The sequence below is a fragment of the Ranitomeya imitator genome, chromosome 1 (genome assembly GCF_032444005.1).
Source record: "Ranitomeya imitator isolate aRanImi1 chromosome 1, aRanImi1.pri, whole genome shotgun sequence".
NCBI classification, from domain to species: domain Eukaryota; kingdom Metazoa; phylum Chordata; class Amphibia; order Anura; family Dendrobatidae; genus Ranitomeya; species Ranitomeya imitator.
In genome coordinates, this window is record NC_091282.1 from 916255167 (window position 1) to 916272070 (window position 16904).

A 16904-nucleotide genomic window follows, 5' to 3' on the forward strand; every position below is an offset into this window, starting at 1 on the left:
GTAATCCTGCCAACAGTCCAGTTGCCAAAGGTCCTAAAGTTAATTAATGATTTCTAGTGAGCGCTTCAGGCTTCTATTGGAAAAATCAACTACACCCTGGATGTAAGTACAGCAGAACTCATGGAGCGGGAGCCTTTAGCCTGGATCTGTCAGGCAGCCGAGAACCTCTTTATAGTGACACGTGTAGCCACTGCCACATGTTATATTTAAGCATAGCACTGGTCCCTTTATACAGAAATCCTCTGCTGGACATAGTGTTAATATGAAAGCCCATCACAGCGGAAAGTGAGAGAGGAAGGAAGAGAGAAAGAAAGAAAGAAAGAAAGAAAGGAAGGAAGGAAGGAAGGAAGGAAGGAAGGAAGGAAGGAAGGAAGAAAGAAAGAAAGAAAGAAAGGAAAATAGCCTTTATGAGATCGAGAGATAGATAGATATGAGATAGAATTAATAGATAGATAGATAGATAGATAGATATGGGATAGATATTAGATAGATTGATAGATAGATAGATAGATAGATAGATAGATATGGGATAGATAGATAGATAGATAGATAGATAGATAGATAGATAGATAGATAGATATGGGATAGATAGATAGATAGATAGATAGATAGATAGATAGATAGATATGGGATAGATAGATAGATAGATAGATAGATAGATAGATATGGGATAGATAGATAGATAGATAGATAGATAGATAGATAGATAGATAGATAGATAGATATGGGATAGATAGATAGATAGATAGATAGATAGATAGATAGATAGATAGATATGGGATAGATAGATAGATAGATAGATAGATATGGGATAGATAGATAGATAGATAGATAGATAGATAGATAGATAGATAGATAGATAGATGATAGATAGATAGAAATAGATAGATGATAGATATGGGATAGATATTAGATAGATAGATAGATAGATAGATAGATAGATAGATAGATAGATAGATAGATAAGGGACAGACAGACAGATAACATGGCAGGCAGCTGGCATTACCGGTGGAGCTGAAGTCTTGCCCTCCATCACAGCCACAGCTAGCAGTAGGCAGAGTGGCAGCAGAGCCATGGGGGTCGGGATGAGTGCGGGTGCTGCGGTCAGATGCTGCTGCCGGGGCCGTTCTCCTCCTGAGGACCGCTCTTCTCTATGGAGGTGTCGGTGCACGTGTCCTCGGACCCTGGCGCTGCTCATCTATGGGGCAGTCCTGTAAGGACACTTGTCATACAGTTACTTCTACTAATGAGGGAAGGTGCGCTGCTTCACGCCTTCCCAGTCTGCGCGTTACTAGCAGGTAAATTAGCGGACTAGCCCTTTAAGGAGCGGGGAGCTGCAGCCGGACGGCAGGAGGAGAAAGTTCTTGTGTGGAGCCGGAGAGCTGGCGCAGGAGGGAGGGGGCAGAGTCCTACAGTCAGAGAACTAGTGGAGGGGAGGAAGAGGGGCAGAGGCAGTGACTCCGGGCTCACAGAGCTCTGCTTTCCCCCTCTAGCCTCCCAAACATCTAATACAGGCCTGACTGACACCTCCCCCTGAGACGTCAACAGACCCTTCTCTTCCTCCCCTGCACTGGCCGCAGAGATGCCAGCGAGCACAGCCTGAATGGAGGCTTCTCCCCAAGCTGCAGCCTGGCGATCCTGCCACATCTCCCGGACAGAGCTGATGCCCCCCAGGCTGGGTGCAGTGTATGATGGGTCACCTCCGTGGGCAGCAGCAGTCAGCCCCACACTGGGTCACCTCTGTGGGCAGCAGCAGTCAGTCCCACACCGGGTCACCTCTGTGGGCAGCAGCAGTCAGCCCCACGCTGGGTCACCTCTGTGGGCAGCAGCAGTCTGCCCCACACTGGGTCACCTATGTGGGCAGAAGCAGTCAGCCCCACACTGGGTCACCTCTGTGGGCAGCAGCAGTCAGCCCCACACTGGGTCACCTCTGTGGGCAACAGCAGTCAGCCCCACACTGGGTCACCTCTGCGGGCAGCAGCAGTCAGCCCCACACTGGGTCACCTCTGTGGGCAGCAGCAGTCAGCCCCACACTGGGTCACCTCTTTGGGCAGCAGTCAGCCCCACACTGGGTGACCTCTGTGGGCAGCAGCAGTCTGCCCCACACTGGGTCACCTCTGAGGGCAGCAGCAATCAGCCCCACACTGGGTCACCTCTGTGGGCAGCAGCAGTCAGCCCCACACTGGGTCACCTCTGTGGGCAGCAGCAGTCAGCCCCACACTGGGTCACCTCTGTGGGCAGCAGCAGTCTGCCCCACACTGGGTCACCTATGTGGGCAGAAGCAGTCAGCCCCACACTGGGTCACCTCTGTGGGCAGCAGCAGTCAGCCCCACACTGGGTCACCTCTGTGGGCAGCAGCAGTCTGCCCCACACTGGGTCACCTCTGTGGGCAGAAGCAGTCAGCCCCACACTGGGTCACCTCTGTGGGCAGCAGCAGTCAGCCCCACACTGGGTCACCTCTGTGGGCAGCAGCAGTCAGCCCCACACTGGGTCACCTCTGTGGGCAGCAGCAGTCAGCCCCACCCTGGGTCACCTCTGTGGGCAGCAGCAGTCAGCCCCACCCTGGGTCACCTCTGTGGGCAGCAGCAGTCAGCCCCACACTGGGTCACCTCTGTGGGCAGCAGCAGTCAGCCCCACACTGGGTCACCTCTGTGGGCAGCAGCAGTCAGCCTCACACTGGGTCACCTCTGTGGACAGCAGCATTCAGCCCCACACTGGGTCACCTCTGTGGGCAGCAGCAGTCAGCCCCACCCTGGGTCACCTCTGTGGGCAGCAGCAGTCAGCCCCTCACTGGGTCACCTCTGTGGGCAGCAGCAGTCAGCCCCTCACTGGGTCACCTCTGCGGGCAGCAGCAGTCAGTCCCACACTGGGTCACCTCTGTGGGCAGCAGCAGTCAGCCCCACACTGGGTCACCTCCGTGGGCAGCAGCAGTCAGCCCCACACTGGGTCACCTCTGTGGGCAGCAGCAGTCAGCCCCACACTGGGTCACCTCTGTGGGCAGCAGCAGTCAGCCCCACACTGGGTCACCTCTGTGGGCAGCAGCAGTCAGCCCCACACTGGGTCACCTCTGCGGGCAGCAGCAGTCAGCCCCACACTGGGTCACCTCTGTGAGCAGCAGCAGTCAGCCCCACACTGGGTCACCTCTGTGGGCAGCAGCAGTCAGCCCCACACTGGGTCACCTCTGTGGGCAGCAGCAGTCAGCCCCACACTGGGTCACCTCTGTGGGCAGCAGCAGTCAGCCCCACTATCCCAGTGTCAGTGCTCGGTGACATACACTGAATCCCCACTACAGGAGCTGCTCCATCCCATACTAACCCCACAGGCATTAATATGGCTGCCCCCCACTGTGCAGATAGAGCAGCCTCCACTCTTCTGAGGAGGCTTCCTACAAGATTTGGGGTTGTGTCTGTGGGAACATTTCCCCATACATCTAGAAGAGCAGTTGATAAGTCACAGATGAGAAGGCCATGTTCTCTCTAGTTCATCCCAAAAGTGTCAATTGGGTTGGGGTCAATTCTCTATTCAGCCCGACCGTCGCACCATTCATTCTCTATGGGGCTGCAAAAATAGTCAAGCACAGCACTCAGCAGCCCCATAAACCATAAGAAGTGATTGGCGCAGCACTCGAGCATGCCGAGCCGTCCTACAAGAGCTCCGTTTTGCACACTTACAGTCAGCTGACGACTAATTTCTCTTCCTAATTCTCTCAATGTTCAGTGAAAAACTACAGCCCCTGCTTCAGTGAGAGAACCAAGTTGGTACATTACCATAAAGTATGAAAAATCACATTTGAGTGGTCACATGATGACCACAGAAACCAGCAAAGCAGAACCGAATCCTGTCAGTGCGTATATTTCACGCTGTTAGGATTTGGCATACTAGAATGATTACTTTCTCCTCGACCTCTCGACTTTTTATGTTTATTATTTATGGACACATAAAGGTACAAACCCGGTTATACTCATCCTCTGTAAAGTCAAGAACTGCAGCTCCATTGCTGCTCTGATCTTTGACAGGCTGCAGTTCTGACGTCATTAACTACAGCTCATATAAGCGCTGCACACAATCTCTAGGCTCAGCCATTTTGAGCTGACAAGCTTGGCAGTACCGCTGAGCCCAGTGATTGGCTTTAGTGGCCACTAGAGATGGGCGGACAACTGGATGTTCGGGTTCGGCCGAACAGTTACAAAAAGTTCAGGTTGGGGAACCAGAGCAGTACCCGGACCCCATTCACTTGAATGGGGGGCCTGAACATCCAGTGTTTGCCACGCTGTCATGTACATGACAGTGTGGCAAACATCGCTTCTGAACAGCGGTAAAATCATCACCGCCTGTCAGGCAGCCGCGGTTCCCACGATGTCAACAGACAGCGTGAGTGCGCAGCTGTGATCGGAGGTATAAAGTTTACCTCCAGTCACTGGTGTCAGCTCTGGTGTGGTGGTGGTGACTACAGCTCCCATCAGCCAACGCCTGCTGCTGCAAATAGCAGTGAGAGCAGGAGCGGCGCATAGGAGTATTCTTCAGCCGGCGCCTGCACTCTACATAAATATTTTTTTTTTTTTTTTTAAAACATGTCCCCCTATATTTTTGATAACCAGCCAAGCAAAACTCACAGCTGGTGGCTGCAACCCTTAGCTGTCAGCTTCAGTAAGGCTGTATCGAGAATAGAGAGGTCCCCACGCCATATTTTTTTATTATTTAACCCCTTAACGACCGTCTATATGCCTTTTAATGGCGGCAGTTAAGGGTACTTATGCCTCAGCACCGCTTTTTAACAGCGCTGGGAAATAATTGTATAGAGCCCCCCCAGCGTCAGAAATTCTCTGGGGTCTTGGCTACCGGGGGTAGTTGAGACCCCAGAGAACATGATTCAGGTCGGTTTTTACCGACCCCAGTGTTGCAATCGTTGTTATTCACCAAATAACGGTGATCGCAAAAAATAAGAAAAAGGCAGATTTCCCATTTAATTTCTCTCTCCTCTGATGTGATCGGGTTGGGGCTAGGGTTAAGGTTGGACTGGGGTTAGGGTTGTGGTTAGGGTTATGGTTAGAATTGGGACTAGGGTTAGGAGTGTGTTGGGTTTAGCGTTGGAGTTAGAATTGGGGGGCTACCACTGTTTAGGTACATCAGCGGGTCTCCAAATGCGGCATGGCACCCACCATTGATTCCAGCCAATTTTAAGTTAAAAAAGTCAAACAGTGCTCCCTCCCTTCTGAGCCCTGCCATGCACCCAAACTGTGACTTTCCCCCACATACAGGGTATCAACATACTCCGGAGATATTGCACAACAAATTTTGTGGTTCATTTTTTCCTAATACCCTTGTGAAAATAAAAAAAAATTGTTCCAAATTAAATTTTTTGTGAAAAAAGTAAAATGTTCATTTTTTTCCTTCCACATTGCTTTCTTTAGCTCTCGTGAAGCAACTGAAAGGTTAATAAACGTATTGAATGTGGTTGTGAGCACCTTGAGGTGTGCAGTTTTTAGAATGGCGTCACTTTTGGGTATTTTCTGTTATATTGCCCCTCCAAACTCACTTCAAATGTGAGGTGATCCCTAAAAAAATGGTTTTGTAAATTTTTGTTGGAAAAATGAGAAATCGCTGGTCAACTTTTGTCCCTTATAACGACCTAACAAAAAAATAATGTTTCCAAAATTGTGCTGATGACATGTGGGAAATGTTATTTATTAACTATTTTGTGTGACACCACTCTCTGATTTAGGCGAAAAAGAAAGTTTGAAAATTGCAAAATTTTCAAAATTCTTGGAAAATTTCTGTTTTTTTCACAAATAAACACAAGTCATATCAAAGAAATTTTACAACTAACATGAAGTACAATATGTCACAAAACCACAGTCTCAGAATTAGTGGGATACGTTGATGCGTTACAGAGCTATAACCTCATAAATAGACAGTGGTCAGAATTGCAAAAATTAGCTTTGACATTAACCCCTTTACCCCCAAGGGTGGTTTGCACGTTAATGACCGGGCCAATTTTTACAATTCTGACCACTGTCCCTTTATGAGGTTATAACTCTGGAACGCTTCAACGGATCCCAGTGATTCTGACATTGTTTTCTCGTGACATATTGTACTTCATGATAGTGGTAAAAATTCTTTGATAGTACCTGCGTTTATTTGTGAAAAAAAACGGAAATTTGGCGAAAATTATAAAAATTTTGCAATTTTCCAACTTTGAATTTTTATGCAATTAAATCACAGAGATATGTCACACAAAGTACTTAATAAGTAACATTTCCCACATGCCTGCTTTACATCAGCACAATTTTGGAACCAAAATTTTTTTTTGTTAGGGAGTTATAAGGGTTAAAAGTTGACCAGCAATTTCTCGTTTTTACAACACCATTTTTTTTTAGGGACCACATCTCATTTGAAGTCATTTTGAGGGGTCTATATGATAGAAAATACCCAAGTGTGACACCATTCTAAAAACTGCACTCCTCAAGGTGCTCAAAACCATATTCAAGAAGTTTATTAACCCTTATGGTGCTTCACAGGAATTTTTGGAATGTTTAAATAAAAATGAACATTTACATAGTAACATAGTAACATAGTTAGTAAGGCCGAAAAAAGACATTTGTCCATCCAGTTCAGCCTATATTCCATCATAATAAATCCCCAGATTTACATGCTTCTACAGAACCTAATAATTGTATGATACAATATTGTTCTGCTCCAGGAAGACATCCAGGCCTCTCTTGAACCCCTCGACTGAGTTCGCCATCACCACCTCCTCAGGCAAGCAATTCCAGATTCTCACTGCCCTAACAGTAAAGAATCCTCTTCTATGTTGGTGGAAAAACCTTTTCTCCTCCAGACGCAAAGAATGCCCCCTTGTGCCCGTCACCTTCCTTGGTATAAACAAATCCTCAGGGAGATATTTGTATTGTCCCCTTATATACTTATACATCTTTATTAGATCGCCCCTCAGTCGTCTTTTTTCTAGACTAAATAATCCTAATTTCGCTAATCTATCTAGGTATTGTAGTTCTCCCATCCCCTTTATTAATTTTGTTGCCCTCCTTTGTACTCTCTCTAGTTCCATTATATCCTTCCTGAGCACCGGTGCCCAAAACTGGACACAGTACTCCATGTGCGGTCTAACTAGGGATTTGTACAGAGGCAGTATAATGCTCTCATCATGTGTATCCAGACCTCTTTTAATGCACCCCATGATCCTGTTTGCCTTGACAGCTGCTGCCTGGCACTGGCTGCTCCAGGTAAGTTTATCATTAACTAGGATCCCCAAGTCCTTCTCCCTGTCAGATTTACCCAGTGGTTTCCCGTTCAGTGTGTAATGGTGATATTGATTCCTTCTTCCCATGTGTATAACCTTACATTTATCATTGTTAAACCTCATCTGCCACCTTTCAGCCCAAGTTTCCAACCTATCAGATCCATCTGTAGCAGAATACTATCTTCTCTTGTATTAACTGCTTTACATAGCTTTGTATCATCTGCAAATATCGATATTTTACTGTGTAAACCTTCTACCAGATCATTAATGAATATGTTGAAGAGCACAGGTCCCAATACCGACCCCTGCGGTACCCCACTGGTCACAGCGACCCAGTTAGAGACTATACCATTTATAACCACCCTCTGCTTTCTATCACTAAGCCAGTTACTAACCCATTTACACACATTTTCCCCCAGACCAAGCATTCTCATTTTGTGTACCAACCTCTTGTGCGGCACGGTATCAAACGCTTTGGAAAAATCGAGATATACCACGTCCAATGACTCGTTGTCCAGCTTATAGCTTACCTCTTCATAAAAACTGATTAGATTGGTTTGACAGGAGCGATTTCTCATAAACCCATGTTGATATGGAGTTAAACAGTTATTCTCATTGAGATAATCCAGAATAACATCCCTCAGAAACCCTTCAAATATTTTACCAACAATAGAGGTTAGACTTACTGGCCTATAATTTCCAGGTTCACTTTTAGAGCCCTTTTTGAATATTGGCACGACATTTGCTATGCGCCAGTCCTGCGGAACAGACCCCGTCGCTATAGAGTCCCTAAAAATAAGAAATAATGGTTTATCTATTACATTACTTAGTTCTCTCAGTACTCGTGGGTGTATGCCATCCGGACCCGGAGATTTATCTATTTTGATCTTATTTAGCCGGTTTCTCACCTCTTCTTGGGTTAGATTGGTGACCCTTAATATAGGGTTTTCATTGTTTCTTGGGATTTCACCTAGCATTTCATTTTCCACCGTGAATACCGTGGAGAAGAAGGTGTTTAATATGTTAGCTTTTTCCTCGTCATCTACAACCATTCTTTCCTCACTATTTTTTAAGGGGCCTACATTTTCAGTTTTTATTCTTTTACTATTGATATAGTTGAAGAACAGTTTGGGATTAGTTTTACTCTCCTTAGCAATGTGCTTCTCTGTTTCCTTTTTGGCAGCTTTAATTAGTTTTTTAGATAAAGTATTTTTCTCCCTATAGTTTTTTAGAGCTTCAATGGTGCCATCCTGCTTTAATAGTGCAAATGCTTTCTTTTTACTGTTAATTGCCTTACTTCTTTGTTTAGCCACATTGGGTTTTTCCTATTTCTAGTCCTTTTATTCCCACAAGGTATAAACCGCTTACAGTGCCTATTTAGGATGTTCTTAAACATTTTTCATTTAATATCTGTATTCTTATTTCTGAGGATATTGTCCCAGTCTACCAGATTAGGGCATCTCTAAGCTAGTCAAACTTTGCCTTCCTAAAGTTCAGTGTTTTTGTGACTCCCTGACAAGTCCCCCTAGTGAAAGACAGGTGAAACTGTACAATATTGTGGTCGCTATTTCCTAGATGCCCGACCACCTGCAGATTTGTTATTCTGTCAGGTCTATTAGATAGTATTAGGTCTAAAAGTGCTGCTCCTCTGGTTGGATTCTGCCCCAATTGTGAAAGATAATTTTTCTTGGTTATTAGCAGAAACCTGTTGCCTTTATGGGTTTCACAGGTTTCTGTTTCCCAGTTAATATCTGGGTAGTTAAAGTCCCCCATAACCAGGACCTCATTATGGGTTGCAGCTTCATCTATCTGCTTTAGAAGTCGACTTTCCATGATTTCTGTTATATTTGGGGGTTTGTAACAGACCCCAATGAGAATTTTGTTACCATTTTTCCCTCCATGAATTTCGACCCATATGGACTCGACATCCTCATTTCCTTCGCTAATATCCTCCCTTAAAGTGGACTTTAGACAAGACTTTACATAGAGACAAACCCCTCCTCCTCTCCGATTTTTACGATCCTTTCTAAACAGACTGTAACCCTGTAAGTTAACTGCCCAGTCATAGCTTTCATCTAACCATGTCTCGGTTATTCCCACTATGTCAAAGTTACCTGTAGATATTTCTGCTTCTAGTTCTTCCATCTTGTTTGTCAGGCTTCTGGCGTTTGCGAGCATGCAGTTTAGAGGATTTTGTTTTGTTCCAATCTCCTCGCTGTGGATTGTTTTAGAAATGTTCTTACCTCCCTTCTGAGTATGTTTTCCTGGGTCTTCTTTGTTCGAGTCTAATGTTTAACTTTTTTTTATCATAAATTTACTTCAGCACCAATTTGTTTTATTTTACCAAGGGTAACAGGAGCAAATGGACGACAAAAGTTGTTGTACAATTTGTCCTGAGTACACCGATACCCCATATGTGGGGGTAAACCACTGTTTGGGCACATGACAGTGCTCGGAAGCGAAGGAGCGCCATTTGACTTTTCAATGCAAAATTGACTGGAATCGAGATGGGACACCATGTTGCGTTTGGAGAGCCCCTGATGTGCCTAAACATTGAAACCCCCCACAAGTGACACCATTTTGGAAGGTAGACCCCCTAAGGAACTTATCTAGAGGTGTGGTGAGCACTTTGACCCACCAAGTGCTTCACAGAAGTTTATAATGCAGAACCGTAAAAATAAATAATCAAATTTTTTCAAAAAAATTATTTTTTTGCCCCCAATTTTTTATTTTCCCAAGGGTAAGTGAAGAAATTGGACCCCAAAAATGTTGTACAATTTGTCCTGAGTACGCTGATACCCAAAGCACTGTTTGGGCTCATGACAGAGCTCGGAAGGGAAGGAGTGCCGTTTGACTTTTCAATGCAAAATTGACAGGAATTGAGATGGGACGCCATGTTGCGTTTGGAGAGCCACTGATATGCCTAAACATTGACAACCCCCACAAGTGACACCATTTTGGAAATAGACCCCCTAAGGAACTTATCTAGATGTGTGGTGAGCGCTTTGACCCACCAAGGGCTTCACAGAAGTTTATAATGCAGAGCCGTAAAAATAAAACAAAAATTTTTTCCCACAAAAATTATATTTTATCCCCCAGTTTTGCATTTTACCATGGGTAACAGGAGAAATTGGACCCCAAAATTTGTTGTCCAATTTGTCCTGAGTGCGCTGATACCCCATATGTGGGGGGGAACCACCGTTTGGGCGCATGGGAGGGCTCGGAAGGGAAGGAGCTCCATTTGGAATGCAGACTTAGATGGAATGGTCTGCAGGTGTCACATTGCGTTTGCAGAGCCCCTAATGTACCTAAACAGTAGAAACCCCCACAAGTGACACCATTTTGGAAACTAGACCCCCTAAGGAACTTATCTAGATGTGTTGTGAGAGCTTTGAACCCTCAAGTGTTTCACTACAGTTTGTAACGCAGAGCCGTGAAAATAAAAAAAAAAAAACTTTCCCCCAAAATTATTTTTTAGCCCCCAGTTTTGTATTTTCCCGGGGGTAAGAGGAGAAATTCGACCCCAAAAGTTGTTGTCCTATTTGTCCTGAGTATGCTGATACTACATATGTTGGAGTAAACCCCTGTTTGGGCGCATGGGAGAGCTCGGAAGGGAAGAAGCACTGTTTTACTTTTTCAACGCAGAATTGGCTGGAATTGAGATCTGACGCCATGTCGCGTTTGGAGAGCCCCTGATGTGCCTAAACATTGGAAACACCCCAATTATAACTGAAACCCTAATCCAAACACACCCCTATCCCTAATCCCAACAGTAACCCTAACCACACCCCTAACCCTAATCCCAACCCTATTCCCAATTGTAAATGTAATCTAAACCCTAACCGTAACTTTAGCCCCAACCCTAACCCTAACTTTAGCCCCAACCCTAACTGTAGCCCTAACCCTAACCCTAGCCCTAACCGTAACCCTAGCCCTAACCCTAACCGCAGCCCTATCCCTAGCCCTAACCATAGCCCTAGCCCTAACCCTAGCCCTAACCCTAGCGCTAACCCTAGCCCTAACCCTAACCCTAGCCTTAACCCTAACCCTAGCCCTAACCCTAACCCTAGCCCTAATGGGAAAATGGAAATAAATACATTTTTTTAATTTTCCCTAACTAAGGGGGTGATGAAGGGGGGTTTGATTTACTTTTATAGCGGGTTTTTTAGCAGATTTTTATGATTGGCAGCCGTCACACACTGAAAGACGCTTTTTATTGCAAAAAATATTTTTTGCGTTACCACATTTTGAGAGCTATAATTTTTCCACATTTTGGTCCACAGAGTCATGTGAGGTCTTGTTTTTTGCAGGACGAGTTGAAGTTTTTATTGGTAACATTTTCGGGCTCGTCACATTTTTTGATCGCTTTTTATTCCGATTTTTGTGAGGCAGAATGACCAAAAACCAGCTATTCATGAAATTCTTTTGGGGGAGGCGTTTATACCGTTCCGCGTTTAGTAAAATTGATAAAGCAGTTTTATTCTTTGGGTCAGTACGATTACAGCAATACCTCATTTATATCTTTTTTCATGTTTTGGCGCTTTTATATGATAAAAACTATTTTATAGAAAAAATAATTATTTTTGCATCGCTTTATTCTCAGGACTATAACTATTTTATTTTTTTGCTGATGATGCTGTATGGCAGCTCGTTTTTTGCAGAACAAGATGTCGCTTTCAGTGGTACCATGGTTATTTATATCTGTCTTTTTGATCGCGTGTTATTCCACTTTTTGTTCGGCGGTATGATAATAAAGCGTTTTTTGCCTCGTTTTTTTTTTTTTTCTTACGGTGTTTACTAAAGGGGTTAACTAGTGGGCAAGTTTTATAGGTCGGGCCGTTATGGACGCGTTGATACTAAATATGTGTACTTTTATTGTTTTTTTTGTTTTGTTTAGATAAAGAAATGTATTTATGGGAATAATATATATATTTTTTTTCATTATTTAGGAATATTTTTTTTTATTTTTTTTTTACACATTTGGAAAATTTTTTTTTACTTTTTTACTTTGTCCCATGGGGGGACATCACAGATCGGTGATCTGACAGTTTGCACAGCACTCTGTCAGATCACCGATCTGACTTACAGCACTGCAGGCTTCACAGTGCCTGCTCTGAGCAGGCTCTGTGAAGCCACCTCCCTCCCTGCAGGACCCGGATGCCGCGGCCATCTTGGATCCGGGTCTGGAGCAGGGAGGGTGGTAGAGAGACCCTCGCAGCAACGCAATCACATCGCGTTGCTGTGGGGGGCTCAGGAAAGCCCGCAGAGAGCCCCCTCCCTGCGCGATGCTTTCCTGTACCGCCGGCACATCGCGATCATGTTTGATCGTGGTGTGCCGGGGGTTAATGTGCCGGGAGTGGTCCGTGACTGCTCCTGGCACATAGTGCCGGATGTCAGCTGCGATAGGCAGCTGACACCCTGCCGCGATCGGCCGCGCTCCCCCCATGAGCGCGGCCGATCGCGTATGACGTACTATCCCGTCGGTGGTCATAGGGGCCCACCCCACCTCGACGGGATAGTACTTCTGATGTCAGAAAGGGGTTAAGTACCAAAATGACTCTGTCACTAAGGGGTTAAATAAATAATAAAAAAAGCGTGGATTACCATATTTTTGAGAACCAGCCAATCTAAAGCAGACAGCTGGGGACTGTTATTCTCAGGCTGGTAAGGGGCCATTGCTATTGACCCTACCAGCCTAAAAATAGCAGCTGCCCAGAAAAGATACATCTATTAGATGAGCCAATTCTGGCACTTTGCCCGGCTGTTCCCACTTGCCCTGTAGTAAAAAAACAACAATATACCATACCTGTCTATCGTTCTGTCCCTTGCCTTAATCCATGTCTGGGGGTTAAACAGATTTAAACCTGGACGGTGCTAAGATGCGACCGTACAGGCTGAGAACCACTGATGAATGAGATGCTGCGTGCGCAGCCTCAGTGACCAGTGGTGACGTCATCAAGGTTGTCTCCGGTCACTGAGGCTGCGTTCCCAGCCGGGCTGAGCAGCAGGGATCTCATTGAGCACAGTGAGAGTTTTTCAGTGTTAAGTGGAAATGAAGAAAAAATGTTTTTCACCCAAAAATGTTTTAGCCCAAATATTTTTCCGTCTCACAAGGATAGCAGGAAAAATGGACCCAAAAAGTTGTTTTGCAATTTCTCCTGCTGAATGTAGAAATATCCCATATGTGGCTGTACAATACTGTTTAGCCACACAGCACGACTCGGAAGGTAAGGAGCGCTATTTGACCTAAAGCGCAGATTTTTCTAGAATAGTTTGCAGACTCCATTTACAGAACCCTTAAATGTTAAAAGAACAGAATTCCCCTTCAAGTGAGCCCATTTTGGAAATTATACCCCTTTGTGAATTTATCTACATGTGTAGTGATGATTTTGACTCCATTAATGTTTTCCAGAAGCAGACAGCACCAGTACATTGTGGGGAGCAGTACATCGTAGTGACCTGTACATTGTGCTCAGCTCATGCTTTTGGAGACACGCACCTGTAATTTAGGCGGGCTCTCATCGCTACAGACATGCCAAACATGTGGACGCGAAATGTAGTTCAGGGACACTGTGAGGCTCAGAAGAGAGAGGGACATTTGGATTTGTACAAAATTCACTGGATTTCTTTTGGAGTGCGAGGAGCCATTTTGCTTTCCCAGAGCCTTTGTACTACCAGTAACCTAGAAGCCCCCTATATTTCCATTGACAGGTGATGGACCTCAGTGGCGACTTGTTTTTTTTGTGGATTGATTTGAAGCTTTTATTGGGAGCATTTTACGTAACGATTGGAATCACATTTATTTGGCGCTCTGCGCTGAGCACTTACATTGGTCTTTCCATCTAAATTTCTGAGTGACATGATTCAGATGAAACCCCCAAAGGATCCATTCACTATTATGGCCTCTGTTCAGCATTGTCCTTCATTTCAGAGGTGCACAAAACTGTAAACGCCTATAAAGAGGGACACTGCCAAATCACAGGCCAGACAATGTCTACAGTGCCTCCATCTACTTCATTATAGGGAATCTTCCGTCAGGGATTCTGTCCGAATCACGTATTTCAAAGCATTACATGGAAACCCAGTAAAGGCGCTCAGCGCAGAGCGCAGGATAAATGTGAGCCGAGCTTTACTGTGATCTTTGGGAGTCGGAATGAACAAATCTACAGCAGGTGAAGAATTGGTTTTATTTAGTTTTTACACCATTTCTCATGCGGTGTAAATGATTAGACAACTTTATTCTTTGGGTCAGATCAATTACAGCAATACCATATTTATATTTTTTTTTTTACGATTGGCTGCTGTCACACACTAAAAGATGCTTTTTTTCTGGCAAAAGCTAGTTTTTGCATCTCCGTATTTTGAGAGCTATAATTTTTCCATATTTCTGCCAACAGAGTCATGTGATGGCTTGTTTTTTTTGCAGGACAAGTTGACATTTTCATTTGTACTGTTTTCGAGCAAATTACATTTTTTGATTGATTTCTGTTCTAATTTTTTGGAGGCAGAATGTACAAACATCAGCAATTCAGGAACTGCTTTTTGTATGCCAATATGGGTGTGGTAAAATGTATAATGCAACTTCATTCAGTTCAGTATGATTACAGTGATACCACATTTATATAGTTTTTATGTTTTGGCGCTTTTACACAACAAAAACTGTTTTATAGAAAAAATAATTATTTTTGCATTGCTTTGATCTGAGACCTATAACCTTTTGACGGTGTCATGTACGTGACGGTGTCTCCGCGGCTTTTCTACATGCATTTGCATATTTCCCATAAAGGATGGGAGGAGTGTTCTGGATCACTGCATTGAGAAACACGTGATGGTGTCTCCGCGGTGTTGGATGTTTTGATCTCCCCGAGGTCATTCATCCTTATGTTTATAGTCCTTTTACTAGGCACTGCTCCTAAAAGCCAGTTTCCTACTCCACACTGATGAGGGGCAAATACCCCGAAACAGCTGTCTGTGGATGGATACCATGTATTGGCATAGGAGGTTTTCCTTTTTGGATGCTGCCCTTCCCGTGGTTGTTCCTTCCCGGTGAAAGACCTGGCTATTTATTGCTTGTGTTGAGAAACACGTGATGGTGTCTCCGCGGCTTTTCTACATGCATTTGCATATTTCCCATAAGGGATGGGAACAGTGTTCTGGATCACTGCGTTGAGAAACACGTGATGGTGTCTCCACGGTGTTGGATGTTTTGATCTCCCCGAGGTCATTCTTTCTTATGTTTATAGTGCTTTTACTAGGCACTGGTCCTGATAGCCAGTTTCCTACTCCACATTGATGAGGGGAAAATACCCCGAAACAGCTGTCTGTGGATGGATACCATGTTTTGGCATAGGTGGTTTTCCTTTTTGGATGCTGCCCTTCCCGTGGTTGTTCCTTCCCGGTGAAAGACCTGGATATTTATTGCTTGTGTTGAGAAACACGTGATGGTGTCTCCGCGGCTTTTCTAAATGCATATTGTGTTTTATGATAGTGGCAAAATTTCCTTGATATTGCGTTTATTTGTGAAAAAAACGGAAATTTAGTGAAAATTTTGCAATATTCAAGCTTTTAATTTTTATACCCTTGCATCAGAGACTCATATCGCACAAATTAGTTAATAAGTAACATATCCCACATGTTAAAAGTGTGTTGTGTCAACGTCAACAGGGTATAAACTAATTTTATTAATTTGTGGACGTGTGGTATGCTTTGAAGCAGTCTTTAATGCACAGGCCAGGTTTCTCAGGGCAGGTTTCACAATGGTAAATTGTGTCCTTTCGGATTCCCTTCTTGGAACATACTCTGCACCGTTTTTGTGATCGTCCTGTCCTCGCTGTTTGGGGAATCTGTCCTGGGAAATGTTGACCTGGGACAATACGGGCACTATCAGATTCAGAAGTACTGGGGCCCTCACCTCCCTGAGTGCCAAACATTAGGGCCTTGATGACTACCTCCTAAAACTGAAGGAAGGTCCCCCCCGTATTGCCTGTAGATCGGAACAGCACAAAAGCATTGTACAGTGCCATCTATACAATGTGCACGGACAATTTTTTGTTCCATACATCACCTTTTTGCATGGCACTGTATGGTTGGAGGACCTGATCTGAGAGATCCACACCCCCCATGTACCGATTGTAATCCAGGATACAATCTGGCTTTGGGACTTGTGTTGTGGTCCCACGAACAGTAACAAGGGTGTTGTCACGGTGTATGGTGGTCAGGATAAGGACATCCCTTTTGTCCTTATACTTGACCACCAGCATGTTGTCGCTGCATTGGGCTCTGCTTTTCTCAGCATTTGCCCAATTAGCGGCTTAGGGAGGCCTCGCAGATTTTTTCGCACGGTGCCACATGCAGCTGTACCTCTGGCAGAGAGGGCCTTGAAGAGTGGGATGCTGGTGTAAAAGTTGTCAATGTAGAGATGATAACCCCTATCCAGCAGTGGGTGCAGCAATTCCCAATTTTCCCACTCACCCCCAGGATGAGGGGCATTCAGGGGGATTAATCTGGGTGTCCTTCCCCTCGTAGACCCTAAATCTGTGGGTGTACACTGAGGTACTCTTGCACAGTTTGTACAGCTTTATTCCGTACCTGGACCTCTTACTGGGCAGGTATTGTCGGAATTTTAGCCTCCCTTTGAAGTGAACGA

At 44.8% G+C, this 16904-nt stretch overlaps 1 protein-coding gene across 1 annotated transcript in view; it reads right to left on the reverse strand.

Annotated features, from left to right (window-relative positions):
* ADAMTS3 (ADAM metallopeptidase with thrombospondin type 1 motif 3) overlaps positions 1–1371 on the reverse strand; it is a 377062-nt gene extending 375691 nt beyond the window's left edge. Inside the window, exon 1 of the mRNA XM_069743515.1 lies at positions 1007–1371. Within this exon, the coding sequence (XP_069599616.1) occupies positions 1007–1198 (192 nt within the window). The 5' untranslated portion in view covers positions 1199–1371. The remainder of the gene's footprint in view (positions 1–1006) is intronic.
* Between the last annotated feature and the right edge of the window lie 15533 nt (positions 1372–16904).